Raw genomic sequence first — 27,100 nt, 5'->3', positions numbered from 1 at the left:
CCCTCGGTAATATGGGCTTTGCTGAACACTTCAGTGAATCTATAAAAAGATAGGAAGGCTGTCTATGAAAATGCTTCCTCACATACACACACAAACAAAACCTGTAGGCATACCATAAATAAGAAATAAGTCATTTTGAATAGAGGTACTACTACTTAAAACATGAACACATTTTCAAATATAAATCATAAAGACATTGTCTAATAAGTTCAATCTTGCCTACTGCATAGAGTGATTGGTTGTGCATCACAAAGTGTTTATGAGCAATAAACGCCCACACGTCCAAGCAGAGGATTTCCTGTTCCGCTGAAGGGTCTCTCAGTGTTTTTCTCAGTGACTGAGGCTCATAATGAGATACCTATGGCCTGAGTGACCATCTATCTCCTTTAGCCAACCCTATTTATCTCTGTCCGTCCTGTAAATAAAATATTGAGCAAAAACACAGATAGTACAAAGCTCTGGATACTGCAGAAGCAGGGTGTCACCCCGACTAGAACCCCGAGACATTTTTAATGAAGGGGAAGGTGAGAGTTGAGTAATGGTAAACTCACTAAGGCATGTTGCAAGTTGTATGTTGTGACTTGCGACTGCTTCACAGTATCTGCTCTGTTATCTCCTCCCCCTTATCTATTCATGGCGTTGGAATTAATGGGGCCTTTTAAAATACAGACTTAGTGATGATATGTTACTAAGGCCAACCGAAGCATGTCTTTAAAGTCAAACATAGATGGCTTTTTCTTTAACATTATTCTTATATTCCATATACATTTACATACACACAGAAATAATATATTGTTACAAATTAAAGACACAAATAGATTCCAGGCCAAATCAATGATGTGATTTATTGCTGTTGTGAAATGTGAGAGGTACACTACCGTTCAAAAGTTAGTCACTTAGAAATGTCCTTGTTTTTGAAAAAAAAGCACATTTTTTGTCCATTAAAATAACATCACATTGATCAGAAATACAATGTAGACATTGTTAATGTTGTAAATGACTATTGTAGCTGGAAACTGCAGATTTTTTATGGAATATCTCCATAGGCATAAAGAGGCCCATTATCAGCAACCATCACTCCTGTGTTCCAATGGTATGTTATGTTAGCTAATCCAAGTTTATCATTTTAAAAAGGCTAATTGATCATTAGAAAACCCTTTTGTAGTTATATTAGCACAGTTGAAAACTGTTGTACTGATTAAAGAAGCAATAAAACTGACCTTCTTTAGACTAGTTGAGTATCTGGAGCATCAGCATTTCTGGGTTCAATTACAGGCTCATAATGGCCAGAAACAAAGACCTTTTTTTTCAGAAACTCGTCAGTCTATTCTTGTTCTGAGAAATTAAGGCTATTCCATGATAGAAATTGCCAAGAAACTGAAGATCTCGTACAATGCTGTGTACTACTCTCTCCACAGAACAGGACAAACTGGCACTAACCAGAATAGAAAGAGGAGTGGGAGGCCACAGTGCACAACTGAGCAAGAGGACAAGTACATTAGAGTGTCTAGTTTGAGAAACCAACACCTCACAAGTCCTGAACTGGCAGCTTCATGAAATATTACCCGCAATACACAAGTCTCAACGTCAACAGTGAAGAGGCGACCCTGGGATGCTGGCCTTCTAGTTCCTCTGTCCAGTGTCGGTGTTCTTTTGCCCATCTTAATCTTTTCTTTTTATTGGCCAGTCTGAGATATGGCTTTTTCATTGCAACTCGGCCTAGAAGACCAGCATCCCGGAGTCGCCTCTTCACTGTTGACGTTGAGACTGGTGTTTTGCGGGTACTATTTCATGAAGCTGCCAGTTGAGGACTTGTGAGAAGTCCAGCTACAATAGCCATTTACAAAATGAACAGTGGCTACACTGTATGTCTGATCAAATGGTTGTTATTTTAATGGACAAAAAAAAATTGCTTTTCTTTCAAAAACAAGGAAATTTCTAAGTGACCCCAAACTTTTGAACGGAAGTGTATATTGGTCATTAATGGTGGCTATTCAAAGCCATTCATCACCTGCTGCAATTAAGCTTTGTATGATCTCCATGTCTGCCCTCAGTTCATTACCCATTATTCACATTACAACGATCTTACTGACAATAAAAAACAACAGAGGTTCAAAGTCTACCTAACCTCGTCTTAAATGTTGCTCAATGGACAACCCTTTGTGAATTGACTATGCTAGTGTCTCCTTAGCATAGTCTAGTGATGGGCCTATTCATACAAAACAATCCCAACACATGCTGTTAGTCTTATTGTGTTCATGACTATGTAGCCATTCTCCTGAAAGTGGTGAATGAGGTTATACAAAACCATCGAATTCTATAAAATGTGCTCCTCTGATATCTATTCCTAGATGAAGGTGCATTGTGCGTATCAGCTAAATATAGGGCAAGAGTATACCAAGATAACTGGTAGATAACTGGTAGCAGGACTAAAGACACACAACAGGAGTTTTAACTAATTTAGTTTCAAGTTGTATTGGTCGTTTGTACAGGATACACATGGTCCAACTAAATGCTTACTTTTCAACAATGCAACAATAAGAAATATTTTTAAAATCTATTTGAAATGCGTAGTTTTCATGTCCATTCACAATATCAATTAGAATGTCAAAATATGAACGGTTTATTACGGAGTAATGCAGAACAAATCTGTGCCAATAGGGACCAGGACTATAATCATGTCTTTATGTAAACATGATTTTTCCGTTGACGCTAATAGACCTTTCATCTTTATTTGAGTCTCTCACCACCCACGAGACACGTTAGGATTGCAGATACCCTTAACAGACAAATCCATCTAACAACCCTCAGAACCTCCTTCGGAATATAGCTGTTCTGCACTATGCCATTTAGCTTCCATAGGGCACAAGCATGCATATTGTTTTAGCCTGCCCTCTAGTGGACAACTAATTTACTGATAATAAAGCGATCACTCAAACGTCCTGGTAATCCTGCACAACAACTCTATCCAGACAGAGCCAAGTGTGAGTGTATATCTTGGAAGTTGGATCTATCACCATTTTATACAGGTAACTAAAGCAACACTTGATGGAGCTATCAACTAAACGTTATTCATCATACATTTCTCACTGCCCTGTCTGGCCTGATTAATGCCCTGGCTGGCCTGACATGCAGTAAGGAATTATTCTATTGCTTGGGCTGTGAGTGTATTATGTGATAGCCTACATTGTACAGATCTAGGCACAGTCTGAGCACTGTCCTCCCCTCTAGGTGAACGGTCAAATGACTGTTGAGATGGGTTTTAATCCGTCTTGATTTGACATGGGAGGGGGCAAAGGACTTCTAAGGTTAATATATTTTACCAACACCCACTTCGCGTCATCCAACACAAAAGCTGCGATTGGCTGTTTGCATGTAGCATACGAGAGTCGAGACATTGTTGCAAAATAAACCTGAGACTTGTCGAGCTAGCTGCCTGTGATGGTTCTCTGGATTCGATCGGGAACGGTGGCCGAACTATTCTTCAGTCTGAGGATAAGCTACAGTTCAACAACTATTGGATATGGTTTGTCGTTATCTACTAGACCGCGTGGCATACATTATTCATCCAACTAGTGGTAGGCAATACATTTTACAGTGTACCGTATTGTAGCCTATACAGTAGTCTTTGTTTTGCATTAGAGGCGAGACCAGAAAATTGTCACTCTTTCCCAGAATATTTATTACACATTAATAACATTATCATTACTTACACAATAGTAACACTATCTTCACTTACACAATAGTAACACTATCTTCACTTACACATTAGTAACACTATCATTGCAAAATAAGAAATGGATGAATCAAACGGTCCTTCAAAAAGGACTATTCTGTGTTTATTTGACGTGGACGGCACTCTTACCCCACCGAGAGAGGTAGGCTAAATAACATGTTTTATTATCCAGTTGTATTAATTGTGTTTTGTTTGTCATTTTCTTTCTTCTAACGTTGCTGTCCAACTTGTCAAACCTTTCTATTTTTCAAGGAATTATAGGGCGCTTTGCCAATTCCCATGCCATCTTGATAGCACAAAACTGTTGCAATAATGTCATTGTCTTATCTGCAGCAAGGTCTGGAATGTTCCTGCATGTTATTTAATGATTTACTATTTTCTGTCGATGTACTTCCTGATAATGTTGGCAAACACCATCATTTTCTGTCCTTCCAAATTCTTGTTTTCATATATTATTTAATCCCGTGGTTGTAGCCTACAAATGCTGTCGTCCGTCAACTCTTTTGAATGAAACTGAAATGTCTTCGTTTGCATCTGAAGCTTGTATTTGACTAAAAGTAGCGCGCGCCCCATGGAGCAGAGACATCATTCATTTGGATGGACGTTATGTCCTCCGTCCGTACGAGAACACGACTGTAGGCGACTGTTGCCTACTTGCACAACACTTATGAAGTCAAATTTCATATAGCATCCTGGTGGTGGTCAACCCTAGACCACCGTTACACTGGGACACTGCTTTACGCCCATTCAAAATAGCCTATAACTGCTGTTTCCTGAAAGTTTAATGTCCGTCCATGTGAAGTAACAATTACCTTGCAACTGTTCGCACCAATCCTTAAATGCCCAGTGTTTTATATATATTGCCACACTATTAGGTTGGATACGGTGAAATTGTGAAAATTATAATAATGCCCTTTTAGTGTAAGAGCTATTTGAAAAGACAGCTGTTGAATTTCAGACTGTTTTGGTGGGATGGAGTTTTGTAATGCCTGGTGATATCATTAGTTAATAGACCAATGAGAAAGAGAGTTCCAAACCTCTCTGCCAATAACAGCTCATTGTTTTGTTTTCCCCTTCCCACTCAGACCACTCTCAAACAGTCCTAGCAAAATTCATGCTTGAGAAATTGCTCTTTGCTCTGAAGCTATTTTTGTTTCTTTTTGACAATTAAGGTACTTCATTGTTACCCAGAAATGATTTGATTTTGAGATAACAACAGCTGCATTGGAACTTTAACGGACAGATAAACTGATCGTAAACAACTTAAAGTGGGTACATGGGAAGAGGAGTCACATTGAGTTCCTACCCTAAAAACAGACTACTTTGATCAAGGATGTTGACATTCATAATGGGGGTAGCCTATGAGTTATGTCTTCAGCCTCTTTTGACCCCCAGATTTGAAATGCAAGATAATCAATTAATAATCAGGGAAACGGCTCTCTGGTGTTTTTCATCATGATTTCAGTAGTTTAACAAAAAAATTACTCATTCATATGAAGGTGAATGGTTAACTTTCTGTTACACAATGCTGCATCAATGCATGTCTTTGCAATTGCCGTGTGAACACAGGCAGTTCTCCATGTCTTCAAATCATTCAATCAAACAGGAGGATACACATTTAGATTATCCCTCGTATCTCTGCCCATCGTCACAAGATGATGTCTTTGTTGTAACATAGAAGAAAAAAACGATCAAATTGTAGGCTATCTGCATTCTTGTCTCAGTGTCTGGACCGGTGATGTAAAGAAACATTCAATGACCGTCGTGTAGGCAGTGCACAGTTCAGCAGCCGCTGGTCGGTCACAGAGACATACGTGTGCAGAATGAACCCTCTGCCCTTATATTATGTAATGCAGTTTCCTCATGTGAGCATGAAGCGGACCCTGCCTGATCCATCTGCCCAAGTCTCTCTGGCAAGATGGAAAGCTGGTTTAATAGGATTATGTCTGGAGAGGATCAATAGACCACTATCAAAGTTGCTCCTCCTTCAGAGACAGATGCCAACCGCACTCTGTCTTAACAAAAGCATTCTTCTGCTTTGTGTTCAGACAACAAAATCAGTTTTCAGGACTGTAAATGCCTGTCTTGTCACAGTTTATGTTATGAGTCCCTAAAACGGTGTTTTCAATGTTAGACAACACAAACAGGTACAGACCGTGTGTGTGTCTGTCTGTGTGCACTCATCGTGTGTTTACGCGTCATGCATTTGTGCTTACACCCTGCAGAAAATTGACCCTAAGCTGGATGAGTTTTTCCAGTCTCTGCGCAGGAAAGTGAAGATCGGCATAGTGGGTGGATCAGACTACTCAAAGATCGCAGAACAGCTGGGGGAGGGAGATGAAGGTGAGCACTCCTCATTCTCACTTTGGTCTCATTTCAGTCTCACATATTCACCCTCAAACCCATATCATTGCCTTTCTCTCACAGGGCTTTGCAAATCCCAAAAGGCTGTCGCTTTCATGGTCGTGAAATTATTGAAAGGAAATTCACCAGAGAGGGGTCTTTCACGTTGGCAGCCCACTCTCATTTGACATCAGTCCATAAATAACAGACATAGACGAAAGCAGCTACATCATAACTGATGTCTCCGCTCCGGGTCGCACATGGACCCAGGTGGAGTTACATGTTTGCTCATGTACATGTGTTACCTTGACACACTGACCCTGTGGTGGAGTTTACACACAGCAGTGGAGACTGGCCACCAACACACTGACAACTGACCGTTATCACTCAGAGCAGCAACAAAAGTAAAGCGACAAGCGATAGAGTAAATATAAGTGGGAGTGCTACTAGTGCATTCAAGGCTTTGTTGTCAGTGCATTTCTGCATCAACAGTTCTCCATCCTGATCATCCCCAGACTGCATTATGCAAGACAGATTGAGATGCTCAGTACTTTGATACTCTAGCCATGTGAGATATGTGTACAGTGAATGGACAGGACAGAGATGAATCTGGACTGTTCCAGGTAGTGTTACATAGGTGGTAATCTGCAATGACCAATAATCCCGCTGCACCAGGTACAACATGCCTGTGTTCCAGTTGGGGGAGTTTTTTTAAGGCTGTGTGCTGGTAGCTTGTGTTGTCTATTTACTATGAATGTCCTCGCAATAGCACACTAATTTGCCCCCTTTTTCTCTTACAGTGATACAGAAGTTTGACTATGTGTTTGCTGAGAATGGCACAGTGCAGTACAAAGACGGGAAGCTCCTTTCCAAACAGGTGGGTGTCACTGAGGTGAGGGAAGGAATCAAATATATCTTTGCTCACTAACAAGCTATTTAAACATGATTCCATGTAAACAACATGTAGGCACAACCTTTTTTCTTATAAACTGCTCTCAGCTAAGAAGACTGGAAGGGAAAGTTATGATCATGTCTTTTAAGAAAACTGCACTGTGTTAATAAGAAAAGACAGTTCAAATATTTGAACTATGTCCTCTGTCCTACAGGCCATCCAGAACCAGATAGGAGAGGAACTACTGCAGGACCTCATTAACTTCTGTCTCAGCTACATGGGGCTGATCAAGCTTCCCAAGAAAAGGTGAGACTCCCTCCCTCTGACCTACTTTCAGCTCCTTTTCTATGCATCTAGTCATTCAGGGGCCCCATAGCCTCTTCAACCTGTCCATCACAGCTGTAGGCATTGGAGAAAGGAATGGTGGCTCTGTCAGCATTCCTAAAGGAGAGCCTAAGACAGAATGATTGATCTGTATCTGGGTGGAGATACTTATTTCCTTGAGAAACAAAGCAATTCTGGATCTAACACTAGAATCTCTAGAATTGTTGCATGATGGTTGGTAAAAAAAAAACGAGCTGGCGCACACTCACAATAATAGTTTGTGTGGAGGTGCTGACTAATGGCGAATAAACTATAAACTATCATAATAAAGAAAGTCGCACAATCCATGTGTAATCTCCCAGCAATTTAATGGGTATTTACCAACACTTCGGCATCAAGAGGCACAGTGATGCCGAAACGTTGGTAAATACCCAATAAATTGCTGGGCGATTACACATGTATGATGGTTGGTAACAAAGCCACACTAAAGTCTCTTTTTGCAGATTAATGCCTTATTCTGCCCTCAGGGGCACCTTTATCGAATTCCGCAACGGAATGCTGAACATCTCCCCCATTGGCCGGAGCTGCACACTTGAGGAGCGAATCGAATTCTCTGAAATTGACAAGGTATTACACAGTATAAGAGTGCCTAAATCATGATCCAAACAGCGGTCATTATCTTCTAAGGAAAACGCCTAAACATCTAAACTTTTAAAACAAATAGTAAACAAACAAAGCATGCGTTATTGATTGAGTCATGTTTTCAACCTCTTATAACCTCAAATCACTGCACAGTGCAAGCAGGCATGCTTTTCTCTTATATTCTGTTACGTTGGCTCCTATTAAAAGGAGAAGAGAGTAAACAAGTCAAAACAATGCTGAGCTTTCAAGATGGCTGAACAGACAGCCCATTGATGTTTCACAGCCACACGTTATGGAGGGTTTAGTGGTCTGATGGGAGATGTGGAGAGGCTTAACCCTTAGTGGCCTGAAGCCTGACCCCTTTCCTTAACCTCTTCACAGAGAGAGAAAATCCGGGAGAAGTTTGTTGCGGCCCTGCAGGAGGAGTTTGCTGGGAAGGGTCTACGATTTACTAGAGGTAAGCCAACTGCCACCGGATGTGAGCTGGGAATTAATATCGGTGTAACTATTAGCACCTCTAGTCTTGTATTTCAGTATTATTTTGTATGCCATCTGTGCATGGTGTGATATCTATATTTGAAGACTCATTTATCTCTCAGATAGAACCCTGTTATGACTTAAATGTACTAGCTCCTTTGCTGTCTTTTCCTTGCTGTTGCTTCCCATCTGCCAGTTCACAAAGACGATCTGCAATGCGTCGTCAATCTCCTGGACACATTGTGCCCAACTTCATTAAACATTACTCTCCCCTGCTCCACTCTCTGAGGTTCAGAGATGTTTTTCTCTGGTTAGTCAGACTAGGTGTTTACTGACTGTAACTAGGTGTGGGACTTCCTTAATGGCCTGTGAAACTGTACACAGTTCAGGCAGCTGCACAAACAGCTGGAGATAAGGCTGCTGTCTTCATAAGGCACTCTGTTAAAGCCTTGGGCCAGTAGCAGCAGTCGTTACAAACACACACATTCATCCTTACTTCATCCTAACGGCCTTACTTCACCCTAACTGAGTGACTGCCCTGGGAATCCCTCTGATTGCTGATATTAACTGGGAATCCTTCTGGTTGCTGATGTGGAAGCTGATGCTAATAGCACTGGCAGCAGAGCCAGTTGGAGGGCTGTTTACACTGCAGCCGCAGAGCCTGATAAAACATGCCAATGGGAAGGCTAGTGGATACGATTTATGTGTTTGCTCATTGCAGTCTGTATCTGCACGTCTACCCTGCCTTGGTTTGTTCACATTTCACATATGCAATGCTGTTTATGTCTATGCGGCACTTACGCCAGAGATTTTTGCCAGTGTCACTCAGCTCAAAAGGCGACATCGCAGTGTCACTTCAAATACAGGCAACTTTGTCCTGGCTATGTTTTCTTTCACCTTTATGGTGCATGGCCAGGGGTGGGGAAGGAACTGTGTGGGGGATGGGCTGAGGATGTGGGTGTTTGTGGCCAATACACCCTCTGATTGGCTGAAACCTCCCTAGCTGTTGCATTTGTGAGCTTTCCCTTCGGGTCAAGCAGCAGTTGCTACATCCACTTTTGGACTAATACATTATGATATGTATCCATTGATTATTGAAGAATCACATCCATATGATCTTGAACAGTCGTACCCCATCAAAACACAACATATAATCTAGTTTTACTCCATTGTTTATAAACAAAGTCAATGTAAACAAATACTGTATAGCCTAAAAACATGGTTAAAGTTATAATTTTGATATCATGGATGGTCAGTCCTTGCATTCATAGCTCTGCCCTTGAATTTGAGAGTGCTCACATGTCTCCAGTCCCATCGCCACACCTTTTACTGAAATGGTGGTGAGGAGGGCGCTTTGTTATTGCTTCAACTGCTGGTTGCCGCTTTAAACACTGGGGGGTAATGAAGTAGAATATAAAGGGGGGAGGGGGAGTGAGAAGCAGACTTTAAACTTACTTCTCTGAGGGCTTTTCGTGCACATTCACCGCTCATTGACCTGAATATGTGGCCGAATTGAAAGACTAACTGCTCTGGTTGTAGAATAAAAAGGAAAGAGCGATTTAAAAGAAAGGACACAGGCTGTGTTTGTGGAACAGAGTCCACCTCATGAGGCAGCCTGATGGCTCACATACTGTTAGTAACCTCATGAGGCAGCCTGATGGCTCACATACTGTTAGGGACCTCATGGGGCAGCCTGATGGCTCACATACTGTTAGTAACCTCATGAGGCAGCCTGATGGCTCACATACTGTTAGTAACCTCATGAGGCAGCCTGATGGCTCACATACTGTTAGTAACCTCATGAGGCAGCCTGATGGTTCACATACTGTTAGTTACCTCATGAGGCAGCCTGATGGCTCACATACTGTTAGTAACCTCATGAGGCAGCCTGATGGCTCACATACTGTTAGTAACCTCATGAGGCAGCCTGATGGCTCACATACTGTTAGTAACCTCATGAGGCAGCCTGATGGCTCACATACTGTTAGTAACCTCATGAGGCAGCCTGATGGCTCACATACTGTTAGTAACCTCATGAGGCAGCCTGATGGCTCACATACTGTTAGTAACCTCATGAGGCAGCCTGATGGCTCACATACTGTTAGTAACCTCATGAGGCAGCCTGATGGCTCACATACTGTTAGTAACCTCATGAGGCAGCCTGATGGCTCACATACTGTTAGTAACCTCATGAGGCAGCCTGATGGCTCACATACTGTTAGTAACCTCATGAGGCAGCCTGATGGCTCACATACTGTTAGTAACCTCATGAGGCAGCCTGATGGCTCACATACTGTTAGTAACCTCATGAGGCAGCCTGATGGCTCACATACTGTTAGTAACCTCATGGAGGTCAGCCAAGTAGTGCATAATCACCAATAATAAGACTGTCCTCCCTGGACACAGACTGTACGTCAAAGCCATCACCACACAGTCGATGCACAGAGCATAAATAAGTCTGTTCTGCTGAACTGAGCACAGTGATTGGGGCTTTTAATAACCTTTCTTGCTTTTCGAGGGGAGAATGTGTTGGGCTCCAAGTCTGTTGCAGAGAAATGTGCAACATTAACCGGTTGAAGTTGCAGTCTTAAAAATATCTCAAAGCTGCTGTTCCTATAATGCGGGAAATATCACACATATTTTACATACATTGGGCATCCTCACTCATCAGTGCATTGACCGACCAAAACAAATATCCCTGACATGGCATGAGAGAGCTGGTTGTAATGTGATAATAATCATCACTAAAATCATCATTATTTTATGGGAGGGACTAATATTCTGTTCAGTAACATGATGTTAAATTGTAATGTATCAATTGAAATTGACTGAATTATTCCCTCTCGTGTGCCTCTCTATTCAGGTGGTCTCATCAGTTTTGACGTGTTCCCTGAAGGCTGGGACAAGAGGCTCTGTCTGGACGTGCTGGAGGGGGAGGGCCTGGACACTATCTACTTCTTTGGCAACGAGACGTCGTCTGTAAGTGAAGGGGAGGACCTTGTGGACGTGTCAGTGGTGGGGAATGCTCTGAGGCTAAAGCTGGCAATGCGAGTAGGATTGTGCTGTGGCTTGAATGAAAGGTTAAAGTTCAGAGATCATTGTTGATGTCATTCTATGAGGAGTTGACCCCTGCCTGAAAGAATGTTGCATGAGATTTGTGATGGTTGTGTGTTTATTTAACCTCTTTTACTGAGACATAGAGAGATATAAAGAGTGAGTGAGAAAACAAGGAAAGAGGTTGACAATGGTGAAAAGGGCAGTCGGTGCAAACCTATTTGTGAACAAGCAGATTCTAACGCCGTATCTACATTTCTCTCTGTTCAGGGGGGAAACGACTATGAGATCTTCAACGACCCGCGCACCATTGGTTTCACAGTATACTCACCAGAGGACACAGCCAGGCACTGTCGAGAGATTTTCTTCAAAGCTCCCACCAATGAGTCGTGATAAATCGTGCAGCAGGCACTCTCACAGTCAGCATCCCCTGGGTTCCCCCTGTTGTTGAGGGCAGTTACTAAGAGCACCTGAAGGAGAAGAGCTGGGAATGGGAGGTAAACCACTACAGATTTCTAATCAATGCGTTGTTGTTGTATAATATTACTCTAACTAGCACTGGGCATATAAAGGGATCATCAGTAATTCACATTGGCTGGACTCCCATGGAAAGTACTATGAGATGTGGACAGATCTGCTTTTGAAAAGGGATGGTAGCTCAAACAATGGAAGTTTACTAATGTTTTCAGTTTTTTATCATGACTAAGTGTTTCTCTAAGGTTTTCATGTAATATCTGACTATTTAACATCTATCAACCCAATGGTTTTTGTAGCGTGTCCCTGTATTTGTATGTAACATCAAATGAACCATAATGTCTTATAGGCCCTCCTGTAAGACAATCGTCTTGTGAATATCATGTGAAGATGTCTATACATTTTGAGTATATAATGTAAATACCCACTTGTGTTTTGCACTAACATTGATACAGTTATCTGACTAACTGGGTTTTGGATCATTTGTTTTCTTTGTGAATGTAGGAAGTGACTGGTGTTGTCTTTGAACAAAATGGAGCGAGACAGGAGAGAGAAAATGTTTTTTTTTGCTCTGTGCCAGTCCACTTTCAGATTAAGTGCCAATAGAAAGTCTGCATCCCCTTGAATTTGTTTCACACTTTGTTGTGTTACAAAGTGGGATTGAAATAGATTCATTGTAATTGTTTGTCAAGTTTTTTACAAATGTAAAAATATATATATATATATATATATATATATATATATATATATATATATATATATATATATATATATATATACTAAAATATAACTAAAATATAATAATTCCTTTAAGTATTCACGCCCCTTAGTTCAGAAGTCAAATGTGGCTAAACAAATCACATCATAATTTATATGGACTCACTCTGTAGTCTGTGTGAAATAATAGGGATTGACATTATATATTTTTTTTATGACCACCTCTTCCTCTGCCCTCCCAGGGCTTTTTCGATAGCTTCAAAAATAAAGGGCAGTGATTGGTAGATGGGTAACAATAACATATCAGACATTGAATATATCTTTAAGCACGGTCAAGTTAATAATTAAGTTGTGGATGAAGCATTAAACCACCCAGACACATTAAAAGATGCAGTCATTCTTCTGAACTGAGCTGCAGGACAGGAAGGAACCTGCTTAGGGACGTCACCATGAGGCCATTGGAGATTTTAAAACAGCTACAGAGTTCAACGGCTGTGATGGAAGAAAACTGAGGATGGATCAACAACATTGTAGTGAATCCACGATAATGACCTAAATTACAGTCATAAAAATAATAAAAATACACAGAATACAAATATTCCAAAACATGCAACAAGGCACTAATGTAATACTGCAAAAAAAACACAGCAAAGGAATATACTTTTTGGCCTAAATGCAAAGCCTTATGTTTGGGGCAAATCCAACACAACACATCACTGAGTAATTGCCTTCAAGGTATGGGTCTGCTTGACATCGGCAAAGACTGGGGAGTTTTTCAGGATGAAAACAATCGGGATGGAGCTAAGCACAGGCAAAATCCTATAGGAAAACCTGCTTCAGTCTGCTTTACACCAGACACCGGGAGAGGAATTCACCTTTCAGCAGGACAATAACCTACAACACAAAGCTGAATATACACTGGAGTAGCTTACCAAGGAGACAGTGAATGTTCCTGAGTGGCCAAGTTACAATTTGGACTTAAATCTGCTTGAAAATCTATGGCAAGACTTGAAAATTGCTACCTAGCCATGATCTCCAACACCTTGACAGAGCTTGAATAATGGGAAAATATTGCATAATCCAGGTGTGCAAAGATCTTATGAGACTTACCCAAGATGACTCAAAGCTGTAATCGCTGTCAAATGTGTTTCTAACATGTATTGACTCAGGGGGGTGTAATACTTATCTAATCAAGGTATATAAAACAAATGTTGGAATTTTTTCTTCCACTTTGACAGAGTATTTGGTGTAAATTGTTGACAAAAAAAATGACAAAATCCATTTTAATTCCACTTTGTAACACAATAAAATGTGAAGAAATCCAAGGAGGGTGTAGACTTTCTACACAAAAGGGTTATTGGGCTGTTCCCATAGGAGAACCCGTTTCGGTAGAACCCTTTTTTATTCCAGGTAGAACTCTTTTGGGTTCCATGTAAAGCCCTTTGTGGATAGAGTTCAATCTGGAACCAAAAAGGTTTCTTCAAAGGGTTATCCTATGGGGACAGCCGAAAAACCCTAATTAGAATCTAGATAGCATCTTTTTTTCAAAGAGTGTTTAGACACTGTAGGGAGAAGTCTTACCTCATCTATGCAATTACTTATAAATGATTCCTGCTACTTCAGTCTGCACCGCTATAAGAAATGGATCTCACAAATGGCTTCAACACCCTTTACATTACCTACCCAGTATATTCATAGGTACACGTCCATTTAGTTGTATCTTATCAAACTGGATGTCTTGACCCTTCTGCCAAAGGCCATTAGACCTTCCTGAATGACAAAGATCCAGTGGACTCACTTGTACAGTTTGATCGACATACACTAATTGTGAAATCATCATGTGATTGTTGAGTACTGTATTCATTTGAACTATGTTCATTGTAATAAATTATTTTATATCATTGTGCCAAGTGTGACTTGTTATTTTTTTTGTACAACAGATGGAAAGTATAACTAAGGCATAGGCATGTGATTATAATGTCACATACTATGTGTACACCCTTATCTCCAAAGATAAATACTAAAGAAAGATAACAGCCACCATAATTGTGAATCATAAAATGTTTTTAGTGCTCTTTTCAAGGCTCACATAGAAATGAGGGTAAACTATGGCCACAGTGGCTTGTCTAACAGAAAATGCTCTGAACTGTGACCAATGAAAAACCTAGTATTTTAACTAAAACATGAAATAAAACAAACCAAAACAGTAAGAATGAAGTACAGAAAAATACATAGAAATATGGAGAAATGCTAAACATAATGGGTAGACATGAAACAAATATGAATAACGGCTCAGTAACAATTAAATGATCATTTCAGAACTTAAACAAATACATTAAAATGTATTTCAATGCCATTGACAGTGTGTTACAGTGTCTCTCAGACAATAGAAAAGTTTCAAAAACCTTACAGTAATTTGCTCATACCATCATGGTGAGTTACAATTTGCAAACAGGACTACAAATTGCCACATAATAAAGCCTAATAGGAGTTGTAGTCGGTTCGGCAGTATTTCAGAAAAGTTCAAGTTTTTAAGTGCATTCGTTTGACTACAATACCCAAAACTTAAATCCAGTAACCTCAAAACTAACGGATACAAAAAAATCAAAACAAAATGATCAAATAAATATATATAAATAAAAGGCAAAAATACAAAGATGGTTGTTTACCTCGAGAGCATATTAATAGTGGCTTTTCCATTCACAGTCAAATATAAATCATTCTTCAAAGCTTTTATTTTGTCTTACGCCCATCTCTCCCTCCCTTCCCGATTGCTCTCTCAATCAGACATTTCCGATTCTGTACCTCTAAACCTTCATCAGTTATTTTCTCTCCAACCTCATTTTCATATCACACCAATAGTAATGCTTCTCCTCAAAATGGTGTCGGATTTCTCATTCTATTTCCTCCACCACTCCGCTCAATCCCTTCACCCACTTCCAGTACATTCAGGTTGAACATATTCTCCTCCCTTGCTTTTATGACTTATCAATCCAGTCTGTACTAACCACGTCCTAGTTCACAGATGGCCAACTTGTGTCCTGAGGAGCCAGTCAGTGTATCTAGGTTTTTTTTCTAGCCCAGCTCTAGCACACCTGATTTAGACAGACTCACCAGCACCAGTTGGCCGTCCCTGCCTGCCCTAGCCAGACCCCTCAACTTCCCACCCTAGCCCTCCCTGTAGCCAAGTGTAGATAAACAGGCCAGCGCTGAAGCCTAGCTCTCGTCTAGCTGGCTGATGATCTGGCCAGACCAGGTCTCATGCTTCGTCCCTGGGTTCAGATGAACTATCTTCACCTCCACGGCCTGGATCTTCAGGTTTTTTGGTGGGATCCGGGAGACTTTGTATGTGACCTCATCTCCTTCTACTGGTACATACTCGCCCTCGATACTGAAATAGATTGAATTAATGATTTAGATGTTCATTTACTGCCCAATATGAATATGCAGTCAGTTCCTGCTCTGAACCTTGACACATTTTATCTGACACTGAACACTGATGTTACATTGCTGCTCTGAGATAGAAAGCTGTGAACAGAATATTTGAAAAACAGGGCATTCTGTTCATTTTAGCAATTTGCCAAGCTAAAGAAGGCTGCTGTAGTGATGAAGGCCACTCACTCAGAGATGTGAACAAAGATGTCATCACCGCCATTGATGGGGCGGATGAAGCCATGACCTTGTGACCTGCAGAAGCTCTTGCACACGCCCTTAAACGCTGGCCCTGAGGTGGCCCGCACCGTGCTGATGAGAGACAGGGGAGAGAGCATCATGTCCACTCAACAAAACATTACATCAATATTTAACATTTACATTTAAGTCATTTAGCAGACGCTCTTATCCAGAGCGACTTACAAATTGGTGCATTCACCTTATGACATCCAGTGGAACAGTCACTTTACAATAGTGCATCTAAATCTTAAGGGGGGGGGGGGTGAGAGGGATTACTTATCCTATCCTAGGTATTCCTTAACACACCATATCCCTTCTGCTACTGCTTGTGGAAATAAATTATTCTCTAAGAAGTTAAGGAATGTATAAACGTCATACAAGTGAACGATAATAAACATGCACTATCAAACCAATTCTAATACAGAAACGCATTCATGAGCAGCATATCTAGTTGCTTACGCTGAATAGGTGCGGTTGCGTTTGGTGGGCAGTGGGCTGGGCAGTGACCGGGGCTGGGGTGGCGCTCCCCTTTCCCACACACGGCTGCCCTCCCTCAAGAAGGGGAAGGAGAGGGAAAGGGGTGCAGCCCGGGGGGAGCGCAGAGGGGCCTCTGAGGGGGACGTCAGGCTGGGGTCTGTCATGGCTGAGGCACGGGCCAGGTCACTCTTCTTACCAATCTTCTGGTTCTTCACCACCTGGCCTGATGCTGACACTCCAGTTATATGTTTGTCTGCTCACCGTCTCTGCTTTAATATATCTTGCTATTGACACATGTCAGTTTGTTTCAGCAAGTTTATTAATGAAGAAAGAAAGAGAAGAAAACAAACAAAAGTAAAAAGCGAAAGTTGAACCAGAAGGAACAACTGAAACAAAGACAGATTTCATGAAGTTTATCCCTACTGCAGAGAACATTATGCATCATTCATAACAGCTTCATATTAAGATGGATGTTTGGATTTAAATTACTGGACACTTATGGAGCAATTTAGTCGGACTACCCTGGTTAAGAGTATTAGCCTAGTGGCAATGTTTTACCAAAAATGACACTGGCAGCCTTTCAATTCATTACAGACCATTTTTACTTTCAAATGCCATACATTTCAACTGCCAACCATTCCGAAGTCTGCCCACAAACAATAACATGCTCAACTTAGATATATGACTGTTGTTTACATTGTGTATCAAGTCCTTCAAGCTCAAGGAGCACGGCTTTAGGAATAGCTGCAACAGAAGCAGTTAAATAAAGGTTCAATTAAACATTTTTAAATAAAGCAGCCATTGTGTGCCAAGATATGGTGGTGCATATTGATGACATGTGCACGCAATAAGATAGGACACAGCACACACTCCAAGGCCAAGATGGCTTTGCATGGTTTAAGATTGTTACATTCTTTCGCTCTGCCTGCATCATCAAGGTTACAGTAAAACAGACAGCTCTGACAGCTCGAATGTTGAGAACGTCGTCGACAGAGCTGCTGGCAAAAGGCTAGCCGTGTGTTTCTGACGTCAGCATGCAATACGGGAAAGCATTGGATAATGACGACAAAACCAAAACATTAGGGCTGCTACATTGTAACACCAAAATTGTCAAATGAGAAAAGTAGATGATCCTTTCACGCGAATGCAAATTGACTGTTTAAAGAACGATATGAATCCGTTTTATAAAGTAAAAATGTAAAAAGAGAGCAACAGTGAAGTCTATCTCTGGATACTTTCTCTGGGCTACATCCGAATTAAATATCTGAAATAGTCAATAGGCTATTCAATAGGCTCAACGTGTCTAAATATCACAAGAAAAACCCCTCTACGTGAGACATTCATAACATTGTATGATTCGTCATGTTGCGGAGGCGTGCATTTCGGTCTAAGTGAATGACCAGTTTGCATTGCCAAATTATTCTGTAATAAACACGCATATCATCCGACTTTTTCTAATTTCCACGACATTCGAAAAGTCGGCGCGCGCAAACAGAGACGCTGTAGGGATGAGAGGATGAGTAGCCTCGTCAAAGGTATTCTATAGCCAACAGTTGTCATTATCATACATTTCCTTTAGTCTATACTTTGGTCAAAAAGGCTGTCACACGTTAATGAATAGGCGATACAGATTTTCTACAATCCAAACAATAGCTGGCATACCCGTACTTGGAATATTTGTACTTACTGCATTGCTAGAGTCCGTTTGTCGGTAGAGGACGGGTGTGTGCCTTGTCAGTTACTATTATATAACATAAATTAAATAAATAACAGTAAATACGCGTAGTCGCGCGGAATACACTGATCTGCGGTGTGTTGTTGAGGCTGCGCAGCTGCCGCTGGCTGAGATTACACGGTAGTCGGGAGAATGGGCGTGATGTTTGTGATGTGTGTTTGCTGACAAATTTGTTGGCATAACAAGACTGCTATGCTCATACGCGTCAAAGCAGTTATTACATTAAACAAGTATGTGTTCGTATTGTAAACCATACTGATGTATTCCTTCATGTAATGGTGTAAGTAAAAATAACCAAAATAAAGATCAGAATATGATATTCATTTGGCCTGGAAGAATATGGCTTCTATGCTTTATCAAAAACTGCTTCAGAGGACCAACTTCACACCCACTAAAATACACAAATTACAGTGAGGTGTAGTGCTTGTGGGTTCATGACAAACCCTCCCAAGGACAGTTATTTTATGATATTTTTGGGATACATGTCCTGTACACAATTATAAACTGGGTGGTTCGAGCCCCAAATGCTGATTGGCTGACAGAAGTGGTATATCAGCCATATACCACAGATATGACAAAACGTTTATTTTTACTGCTCTAATTACGTTGGTAACCAGTTTATAATAGCAATTTTAAAAAACTCAGGGCTTTGTGGCATGGCCAATAGTCCGCAATGCGTCATGCCTGAGATCAGCCCTTAGCCGTGGTATATTGATCATATACCATCATCTCCTTGGGCATTATTGCTTAAATAACCCAACTCAAAATCATGCAAACAAAAATGATCACTGATGAAACACTATAGTGTTCAAAAAGACAACACACAATTGTATATTTAGGCACACTCACTCCATTATTTGTTCAAGTGAACACTCACAGACTTACATGGGGACACTAAATAGGCCAATTGGGGCCCTTTAGTCAGTCTTTCTTACGGTCATGTGCACCGAGTGTAAATGCTGGTGCATTAACAGTTATGGTGGTAGTATTTACAATATACAGGGGGAAGTGGATCTACAGCTTTGCAAGTGAGACAGTTCTCCATGTCCCCGGCCTGTGTGCTCTATTAGAAAGCCTTGCTACTGGTCCCTTGTCCTTGGGTCTACCATTCTTATTATGGGAATCCTGGCTCCTCTACTTGAGCCCGCAGTTCTGTGTCTATTAACCTTGTGGACACTTCACAGGAGGCATGTTTCTCCAGTGTTAAAGTCACAACCTGGGAGGTGTGACTGAGAAGAGTCCAAAAAGAAGGTGTGTGTCCAGCAGCTGGGATGAATACTTGACATCTGTCTCGCTGTTTTCTCTACTGTAATGGCCTCTCCTTTCGCTAGCTGTTCCACCAAGACAGGAGGCCCAAGCCTGGCTCGCTAATGGTACCCTGATACACAAGAAAGGCAGGGAGGGAAGGGGTGGAATTAATTATTACTGACTTATAGTATTGAAAAATACCTTAAAAATAGTCATTTGTAACAAGGATGTATGATGTAAAACCAAAAATACACCTATATGAAGGACATCACTATGCTGCTAACAGTTTTGCCTTCTCGAACGACTAGTCCTTTGCTTCGCAAGCACAAGTGTCCGCACTGCTTGACAAAGTACTAACCAGTTGCACTACCCAAAAGGTACCAATTCGACAGTAACATCACCATAGAGTTAGATAGACAGCTCCAGTGCCCCAAAGCTTGTTTTAGCATGGGCAGCGCCATTGAGGACTTTCAAAATGTTTAAGTAGTCAACTGGGTGGGACTTCCTATGGGTTAAGGAAAGATCACATAATTCCATCCAGGTCATCAGGAGAATTCACCCAATGAATTATACTCCTGATCAAACATTCCATACTTGCTCACTGGACATTTTGAGTGAGCTTACCGGTACCATTTAACTCAGTCACATATACTGTATATGGACACTGAAATTATTAAATTCACAACAATAGTAATTCAATCTTTTGTAGTGTGAAATAAGTCTGTTCTATCAGTGAGTGCCTTCTTACTAGCAGTGTGTAAGGGGCATCTTTCTTTTGGCCACCCTCTGCCCCTGGAGCTGCAGAGGTGTCGGTTGCTGCGGCAGAAGGGCCTGTGGGCGACGTGTCCAGGAAGACTTCATCTGTGACCCGGAAGCGGATGTCCTCACCTTGGTCCATGTAGAGGTCATGGGCCCCTTCGTCCGTCTCATACTCCCACACCCACACCTGCTCTGCTTCATCGCTGAGGCAGCAGTCAAGGAGCGCTTGCTAGATTGCTTTATTTTCAGTTGCTTTTACAGGTAAACTAAAATGTCTATCAGATAGCTATCAACATGAGGAGTTTAATTAACATTTACACGATTGTATTCCAGAGCCATCTACTGCAACTCAGCTTTAAGCAAACAAATTGTCAAATGCACACATTGGTAAGAAATACACAAACACACATCACTGGGCAGGATACAATTTTGCAGGCTGCTGTAGGGACTCTGGGGGAATGACGATGTCATCAAAGAATCCTAGGCTGACTATGAAACAAAATATGTCAGTGTGAACAAATCTATACAGACAGACTGCCACATCAATGTTATACTTCATACTGAGACATTCTCCCTGTTGATCCACTTTATACATTGGGAGAGAGACAGGGTCGGTAGGAAAACCACTGCAGTGTGTACAGACTCCTCTGGGGCTGTGACGGCAGAGTATAAAAAGCATCTGACCCAAATTAGTGTATCAGCAAATCACAGCATGTTCAAGTGTTCATATTTTCACACAATGAGGCCTATTAGTCCAGAATAGGCATAGGTATATTTGTTATGGACAATGCTGTTGCACTGAGTCATATAGGCTATTAGGACTTAACATTCAGGTGGGTCGGGGAGAAAACTGGAAGGTGGGGGAAAGATGAGTTTCTCTCACCATGTACTCCTTCTTGACTGCAGTATTTGATCTTTCCAACAAGAATCTCATCCAAAAAAGGGTGGAACACAACATACCTGAAGTGGACTAACAAACAGAGTAGGGAAAAGATAAGGTCACATCAAAATGGACAGTCAGTCCTAAGAGAAAATCCCTGCCCAGAAACAACTCCTAGGCAGTGACCTCCAGGCACTTGTGTAGATCTGATAGTAATATGGTGCAATACGGTGAAAGTTCCACCTAACCTATCAGAAGGCAAGGTGGAGCTACTTCTATAACATACGGAACGGAACGCCTTTTGGGTCTCTGCATTTAAAAAAAGATACGTATCAATTAAGCTATTAATTTGACGTGTCAAATAAAATTATATTATAGAATGTTGTGTGAACTAAATTTGCATGCGCAAGCCAAGCACCACCACTACAGTCAGTAGCACGGTCAAAGCTGGGGGGAAAAAAGTCTGCAAACAATCACACACATCGGCCACAATGTGTTTACAATACCGTGTTGGTAATAAGCCATTATTTGTTCGACTGAACTGGAAAACATCAGTGTGAGCATTTGCAATAAGATCAGGATCAAACGAACAGGGTCATAAATGTTAGCTAGGTAGTCCAACATTCTCCCAGACTGCAACCATTCCAGAGGCAGGGGAGAAAGGATGGTGATCCTGCTGCTTCTGACACCTAGCTAGTAACCGAAAGGTTGCTAGATCGAGTCCCCAAGCTGACAGGGTAAAGATCTGTCGTTCTGCCCCTGAACAAGGCAGTTAACACACTATTCCTAGGCAGTCAATGTAAATAAGAATTTGTTCTTAACTGACTTGCCTAGTTAAGTAAAAGGTGAAATATATATTTTTAAAGTCGCTGGTCCGATGAACGTGTTTATTTTCAAACGCTCCTCATGGAATTATTACTTTGTCTTAACCCGTATTTTTCTACCTTAGATAACACAAAGTAATAATTACATGCAGAGCGTTCGAAAATAAACAAGTTCATTGGATCAGTGCCGTTTTTATTTTATTTGTATTATTTTGCGGCATTTTGATCACGGTTATGGATTTACAGGTAACAAGTGAATACATTTGTGGGCTCAATCCTAAAACAATGTATTCACTTGTTACCTGCAAATCAATATTCATATGAAATATGGAGGCCTATCAGCGACATTAAGCAGGTTTCCATCCAACCATTTCATGCAGATAAATTACACATAAAAAAATATACTCACAGCAGGCCTCATGAAAACAGCACATTTGAGGGCAAAATGTCAACAACACAAAATACACTAGACAAGGGTGGACAAATTTCTTGCCTGTAAAAGATTATGCAATAATCATGGTCGAAATGCCGCAACTATTGATATAATAACCATCATGTCGAGGTTAACTTGGAGTCACGCAATGATATGTTACGTTGCAGCCTACTACCACCATACTATGAAAAAGCAAGAAGAGTTTATAGGAAGATTAAATAAACGATGATGTTGGTCAAAACAGTGATTTTCCTGTGTTTTATATATACAGTTGAAATCAGAAGTTTACATACACTTAGGTTGGAGAATTAAAACTCATTTTTCAACCACTCAACAAATTTCATGTTAACAAACTGTAGTTTTGGCAAGTCGGTTAGGATATCTACATTGTGCATGACACAATTAATATTTCCAACAATTGTTTACAGACAGATTATTTCATTTATAATTCACTGTATCACAATTCCATTGGGTCAGAAGTTCACATACACAGGTTGGAAAATTAGAGAAAATTATGTCATGGCTTTAGAAGCTTCTGATAGGCTGATTGACATCATTTGAGTCAATTGGAGGTGTACCTGTTGATGTATTTCAAGGCCTACCTTCAAACTCAGTGCCTCTTTGCTTGACATCATGGGAAAATCTAAAGAAATCAGCCAAGACCTCAGAATTTATTTTGTAGACATCCACAAGTCTGGTTGATCCTTGGGAGCAATTTCCAAACGCTTGAAGGTGCCACGTTCATCTGTACAAACAATAGTACGCAAGCATAAACACCTTGGGACCATACAGCTGTCATACTGCTCAGGAAGGAGACGCGTTCTGTCTCCTAGAGATGAACGTACTTTGGACCAAAAAGTGCAAATCAATCCCAGAACAACAGCAAAGGACCTTGTGAAGATGCTGGAGGAAACAGGCACATAAGTATCTATATCCACAGTAAAACGGGTCCTATATCGACATAACCTGAAAGGCCGCTCAGCAAGGAAGAAGCCACTGCTCCGACTTAAAAAAAACGACTTAAAAAAATCCAGAATACGGTTTGTAACTGCACATGGGGACAAAGATCGTACTTTTTGGAGAAATGTCCTCTGGTCTGATGAAACAAAAATCGAACTGTTTTGCCATAAATGACCAGGAAAAGGGGGAGGCTTGCACCCCCGGCAGCATCACGTTGTGGGGATGCTTTGCTGCAGGAGGGACTAGTGCGCTTCACAAAATAAATGGCATCATGAGGAAGGAAAATTATATGGATATATTGAAGCAACATCTCAAGACATCAGTCAGGAAGTGAAAGCTTGGTCGCAAATGGGTCTTCCAAATGGACAATGACCCCAAGCATACTTCCAAAGTTGTGGCAAAATGGCTAAAGGACAACAAAGTCAAGGTATTAGAGTGGCCATCACAAAGCCCTGACCTCAATCCTATAGAAAATTTGTGGGCAGAACAGAAAAAGCATGTGCGAGCAAAGAGGCCTACAGACCTGACTCAGTTACACCAGCACTGTCAGGAGGAATGGGCCAAAATTCACCCAACTTATTGTGGGAAGCTTGTGGAAGGCTATCTGAAACGTTTGACCCAAGTTAAACAATTTAAAGGCAATGCTACCAAATACTAATTGAGTGTATGTAAACTTCTGACCCACTGGGAATGTGATGAAAGAAATACAATCTGAAATAAATAATTCTCTCTACTATTATTCTGACATTACACATTCTTAAAATAAAAGTGGTGATCCTAACTGACCTAAGACATGGACTTTTTACTCAGATTAAATGTCAGGAATTGTGAAAAACTGAGTTTAAATGTATTTGGCTAAAGTGTATGTAAACTTCCAACTTCAACTGTATTTACAGTTGGAATAACACTATGAAATTGAAATTAATGATAATGCCCTTTTATTGTAAGCGAGGTTTGAAAAGAGTGACTGAAATTTCAGTCTGTTTTGGTGGGATGGAGTTTTGGCCTGCCTGGTGAAATGATTTAATATTAAGATACACAATGGCTGTATTGGGCTTTTAAGTACACTGTAAGCTTGCAAATGTCCAATAAATATCAAGGATTGCTAGTGACATGATCGGCGTTTGGCTTTATCAAATAAAAATTCTCACGCTTATCCACAGCTCATCATATAACCTACTCTGTCAACTTTATAAGTGAACTGTTGTCTAGAGAGCATGTGCAAAAACCAGATTGAGCATGTTTGCTATTTATTGTAACAGTTTGTGACAAAACCATCGGTCGAGTTTAAAATGCAATGGAAACATTGCACTTCCATTTTTCTATTCGGCACAATGAAATGTAAGGACAAAAGGGCGTTTTATCTGCAACAAATCGGTTTTATGGAAACCCACCTGTGGTGGGAAAATGTGCATCATATTTTTATGCTGATTTTTAAATAGTCGCGTGAAAATCTGTGGCAAATTGTAATTTTCTTACCTTTGGTGTGGGAAGCTCCATCACCTGGGAATATGTAGGAATCCTCCAGTTTTGTGATGTCATACAAACAGATACAGAGGCCAACCTGGTAAACCACCTGTAGAGATGCAGGTAAAGATCAGCCAAACATAAATAAAGCAGATAAGTTAACAAGACTACAATGTCACAATTGTGTTAGGCTAAACAAAGCAAACAATAAAAGATTAACTCAGCTGACAATATACAGAACCCCTGTCCACTGATGAATTGGGGAGGAGGTTACAGTATCTTTGGTACTGCATCCTCTCACCTTATTGGCCAATTTCTTGTTGAGTTCTTCGGCTATGGCTTCATTGAACTGCCGCTGGAAATTCCATGGGGGGATTCTGACAGTGTCAACCATCTCCACTGCCACGAACATGATTCTGGTCCGAGGAAAAACAAGAAACAATATACAGTAGCTATGAAATCACAGAAAAATACCTTACAGACAGGGTTGTATGACAGTAAGTCTGCCATGCGTTAAAGTGCTATAGCTACCTTATCATATTCAATTCCATTGTTACAGTGTAATGAAACAATGTAGCTAGTAATGTATAACAATTTCATCAAGAAACATGTTCTCTCTAGCTAGCTAACACAGCATCACTGTCCTGAAACTGTTAACGTTACCTACCTTTCCTTTCAATCCTTTAAACTACTCAAAGTATTTAAATTCGGACAAATGTATCAACTGCAAGGATCACCATATTATTAGTTTGAATAAATACTGGTATCATGGATAAACTGACACCAAAATCCCCATCTTCATGTCGCTAGCTTCATAAAATATTGTTTTACACGTGTTATTGATTTCCTACATTATCGTAACCATTTACGGCAGGTCGCACTCTTAAAGGCACAGAACGCTTTTTCCAGAATTTTATTTTAGTATTTCGTTCGTCAAAGTTCTTTGCTTCCTCCTCTGGTCTCCTTTCCTTATCTGGTCTACTGATCTGAGAACTCATACATTTGTTCTCACCTGCCCAGTTCTTCAACATAGTGTAGAAAAGGATACACAGAAAGGAAGCCACTTAATACTGTTGAGAAACACAGTATTTGTCCTTGCACTCAGTCATGCAGTTTCCTCTGTATGATGTACCTGGGAAATACTTACATTTAAAAAAAAACAATTTTAACAGAATACAAACACATGAATAGTGAGTTTCCATTGAGGATTTACCCTGGTTGTATACCCAAAAGACTCAAACTTGTCTATTTCCATCTACGCAGACCGGCACCGGGTCTTAATGAGCCGCGGCTCTGGCGGACCCGGCCTGATTTGGTGCCAAGCCCTGTATACTTTTCAGCTGGCATTTACATAACACAGGCCAACTGTGAACTTCAGCACCTTCTCACAAATCAACCGTCTTGAATGACGCAGGGGTTGTTGATTCTGCTCACCCCATCTTTAGTGTCACACTCCTGAAGGAAACACAATTACACTAGACCTTACATTTAACAGAAAACACTGGCGACCCACTAGTGGGGGTAGAGATCTTCATGGGTTCGACTGAACCCAAAATTTTGCTCTAGGTCCGATTGATCTCGTGTCCATTCATTCGGGTGCGGGGTCACCCTTTAAAAAAATGTGTTTGGGCCTCCTGAGTGGTGCAGCGGTCTAAGGCACTGCATCGCCCGGCTGTATCACATGGGCACAATTGGCCCAGCGTGGTCCGGGTTTGAGGAGGGTTTGGTCGGCCGGGATTTCCTTGTCCCATCGCACTCTAGCAACTCCTTATGGCGGGCCAGGTGCCTGCAAGCTGACTTTGGTCGCCAGCTGGACGGTGTTTCCTGTGACACATTGGTGCAGCTGGATTCCGAGTTAAGCGAGCAGTGTGTCAAGAAGCAGTGAAGTTTGGCACGGTCGTGTTTCAGAGGATGCATGGCTCTCGACCTTCACCTCTCCCGAGTCCGTAGGGGAGTTGCAGCGATGGGACAAGACTAACTACCAAT

General features: G+C 41.0%; 3 protein-coding genes across 6 annotated transcripts; 1 reads left to right on the top strand and 2 right to left on the bottom strand.

Annotated features, from left to right (window-relative positions):
- The first annotated feature begins 3,389 nt into the window (after nt 1-3,389).
- On the top strand, nt 3,390-12,653 carry LOC124016210 (phosphomannomutase 1-like). 2 transcript variants are annotated; one of them, XM_046331757.1, is made up of 8 exons: nt 3,390-3,878; nt 5,962-6,079; nt 6,880-6,971; nt 7,186-7,277; nt 7,823-7,922; nt 8,319-8,394; nt 11,278-11,393; nt 11,739-12,653. In XM_046331757.1, the coding sequence occupies exons 1-8, from the start codon at nt 3,798-3,800 to the stop codon at nt 11,859-11,861; spliced, it is 798 nt and encodes a 265-aa protein (XP_046187713.1). In that variant the 5' UTR covers nt 3,390-3,797; the 3' UTR covers nt 11,862-12,653. The 2 variants fall into 2 exon arrangements, with proteins under 2 accessions (XP_046187713.1, XP_046187714.1); XM_046331758.1 differs by having other exon boundaries at nt 3,396-3,878; nt 6,880-6,956.
- Nucleotides 12,654-14,705: 2,052 nt separating this feature from the next.
- LOC124015481 (cold shock domain-containing protein C2-like) lies at nt 14,706-18,682 on the bottom strand. 2 transcript variants are annotated; one of them, XM_046330686.1, is made up of 4 exons: nt 18,496-18,682; nt 16,791-17,092; nt 16,281-16,403; nt 14,706-16,050 (listed from the first exon to the last, which is right to left on the bottom strand). In XM_046330686.1, the coding sequence occupies exons 2-4, from the start codon at nt 16,970-16,972 to the stop codon at nt 15,876-15,878; spliced, it is 480 nt and encodes a 159-aa protein (XP_046186642.1). In that variant the 5' UTR covers nt 16,973-17,092; nt 18,496-18,682; the 3' UTR covers nt 14,706-15,875. The 2 variants fall into 2 exon arrangements, with proteins under 2 accessions (XP_046186642.1, XP_046186643.1); XM_046330687.1 differs by lacking the exon at nt 18,496-18,682 and having other exon boundaries at nt 16,791-17,246.
- A 691-nt stretch (nt 18,683-19,373) lies between these two features.
- Nucleotides 19,374-25,991, bottom strand: LOC124015480 (DNA-directed RNA polymerase III subunit RPC8-like). 2 transcript variants are annotated; one of them, XM_046330684.1, is made up of 7 exons: nt 25,782-25,990; nt 25,416-25,530; nt 25,127-25,223; nt 21,434-21,520; nt 20,976-21,039; nt 20,540-20,753; nt 19,374-19,921 (listed from the first exon to the last, which is right to left on the bottom strand). In XM_046330684.1, exons 2-7 carry the CDS (start codon nt 25,524-25,526, stop codon nt 19,871-19,873), a joined length of 624 nt encoding a protein of 207 aa, XP_046186640.1. In that variant the 5' UTR covers nt 25,527-25,530; nt 25,782-25,990; the 3' UTR covers nt 19,374-19,870. The 2 variants fall into 2 exon arrangements, with proteins under 2 accessions (XP_046186640.1, XP_046186641.1); XM_046330685.1 differs by lacking the exon at nt 21,434-21,520 and having other exon boundaries at nt 25,782-25,991.
- Nucleotides 25,992-27,100: the final 1,109 nt, after the last annotated feature.

This window comes from Oncorhynchus gorbuscha, linkage group LG26, assembly GCF_021184085.1.
Source record: "Oncorhynchus gorbuscha isolate QuinsamMale2020 ecotype Even-year linkage group LG26, OgorEven_v1.0, whole genome shotgun sequence".
NCBI classification, from domain to species: Eukaryota; Metazoa; Chordata; class Actinopteri; order Salmoniformes; family Salmonidae; genus Oncorhynchus; species Oncorhynchus gorbuscha.
Note: the sequence above shows the minus strand (reverse complement) of the source record. Positions and strands in the feature narration are given on the sequence as shown.

Coding starts and splice junctions, on each gene's coding strand:
- LOC124016210 (XM_046331757.1), top strand. CDS start 3,798: ATGGATGAATCAAACGGTCCTTCAAAAAGGACTATTCTGTGTTTATTT. Junction 6,080..6,879: donor GCTGGGGGAGGGAGATGAAG/GTGAGCACTCCT, acceptor TTTCTCTTACAG/TGATACAGAAGTTTGACTAT. Junction 8,395..11,277: donor GGGTCTACGATTTACTAGAG/GTAAGCCAACTG, acceptor CTCTCTATTCAG/GTGGTCTCATCAGTTTTGAC.
- LOC124015481 (XM_046330686.1), bottom strand. CDS start 16,972: ATGACAGACCCCAGCCTGACGTCCCCCTCAGAGGCCCCTCTGCGCTCC. Junction 16,404..16,790: donor CGCAACCGCACCTATTCAGC/GTAAGCAACTAG, acceptor GTCTCTCATCAG/CACGGTGCGGGCCACCTCAG. Junction 16,051..16,280: donor ATCTTTGTTCACATCTCTGA/GTGAGTGGCCTT, acceptor AATCTATTTCAG/TATCGAGGGCGAGTATGTAC.
- LOC124015480 (XM_046330684.1), bottom strand. CDS start 25,526: ATGTTCGTGGCAGTGGAGATGGTTGACACTGTCAGAATCCCCCCATGG. Junction 21,521..25,126: donor TGGAGCTTCCCACACCAAAG/GTAAGAAAATTA, acceptor TCTGTTTGTTAG/TCCACTTCAGGTATGTTGTG. Junction 21,040..21,433: donor CAGTCAAGAAGGAGTACATG/GTGAGAGAAACT, acceptor TTTGTTTCATAG/TCAGCCTAGGATTCTTTGAT.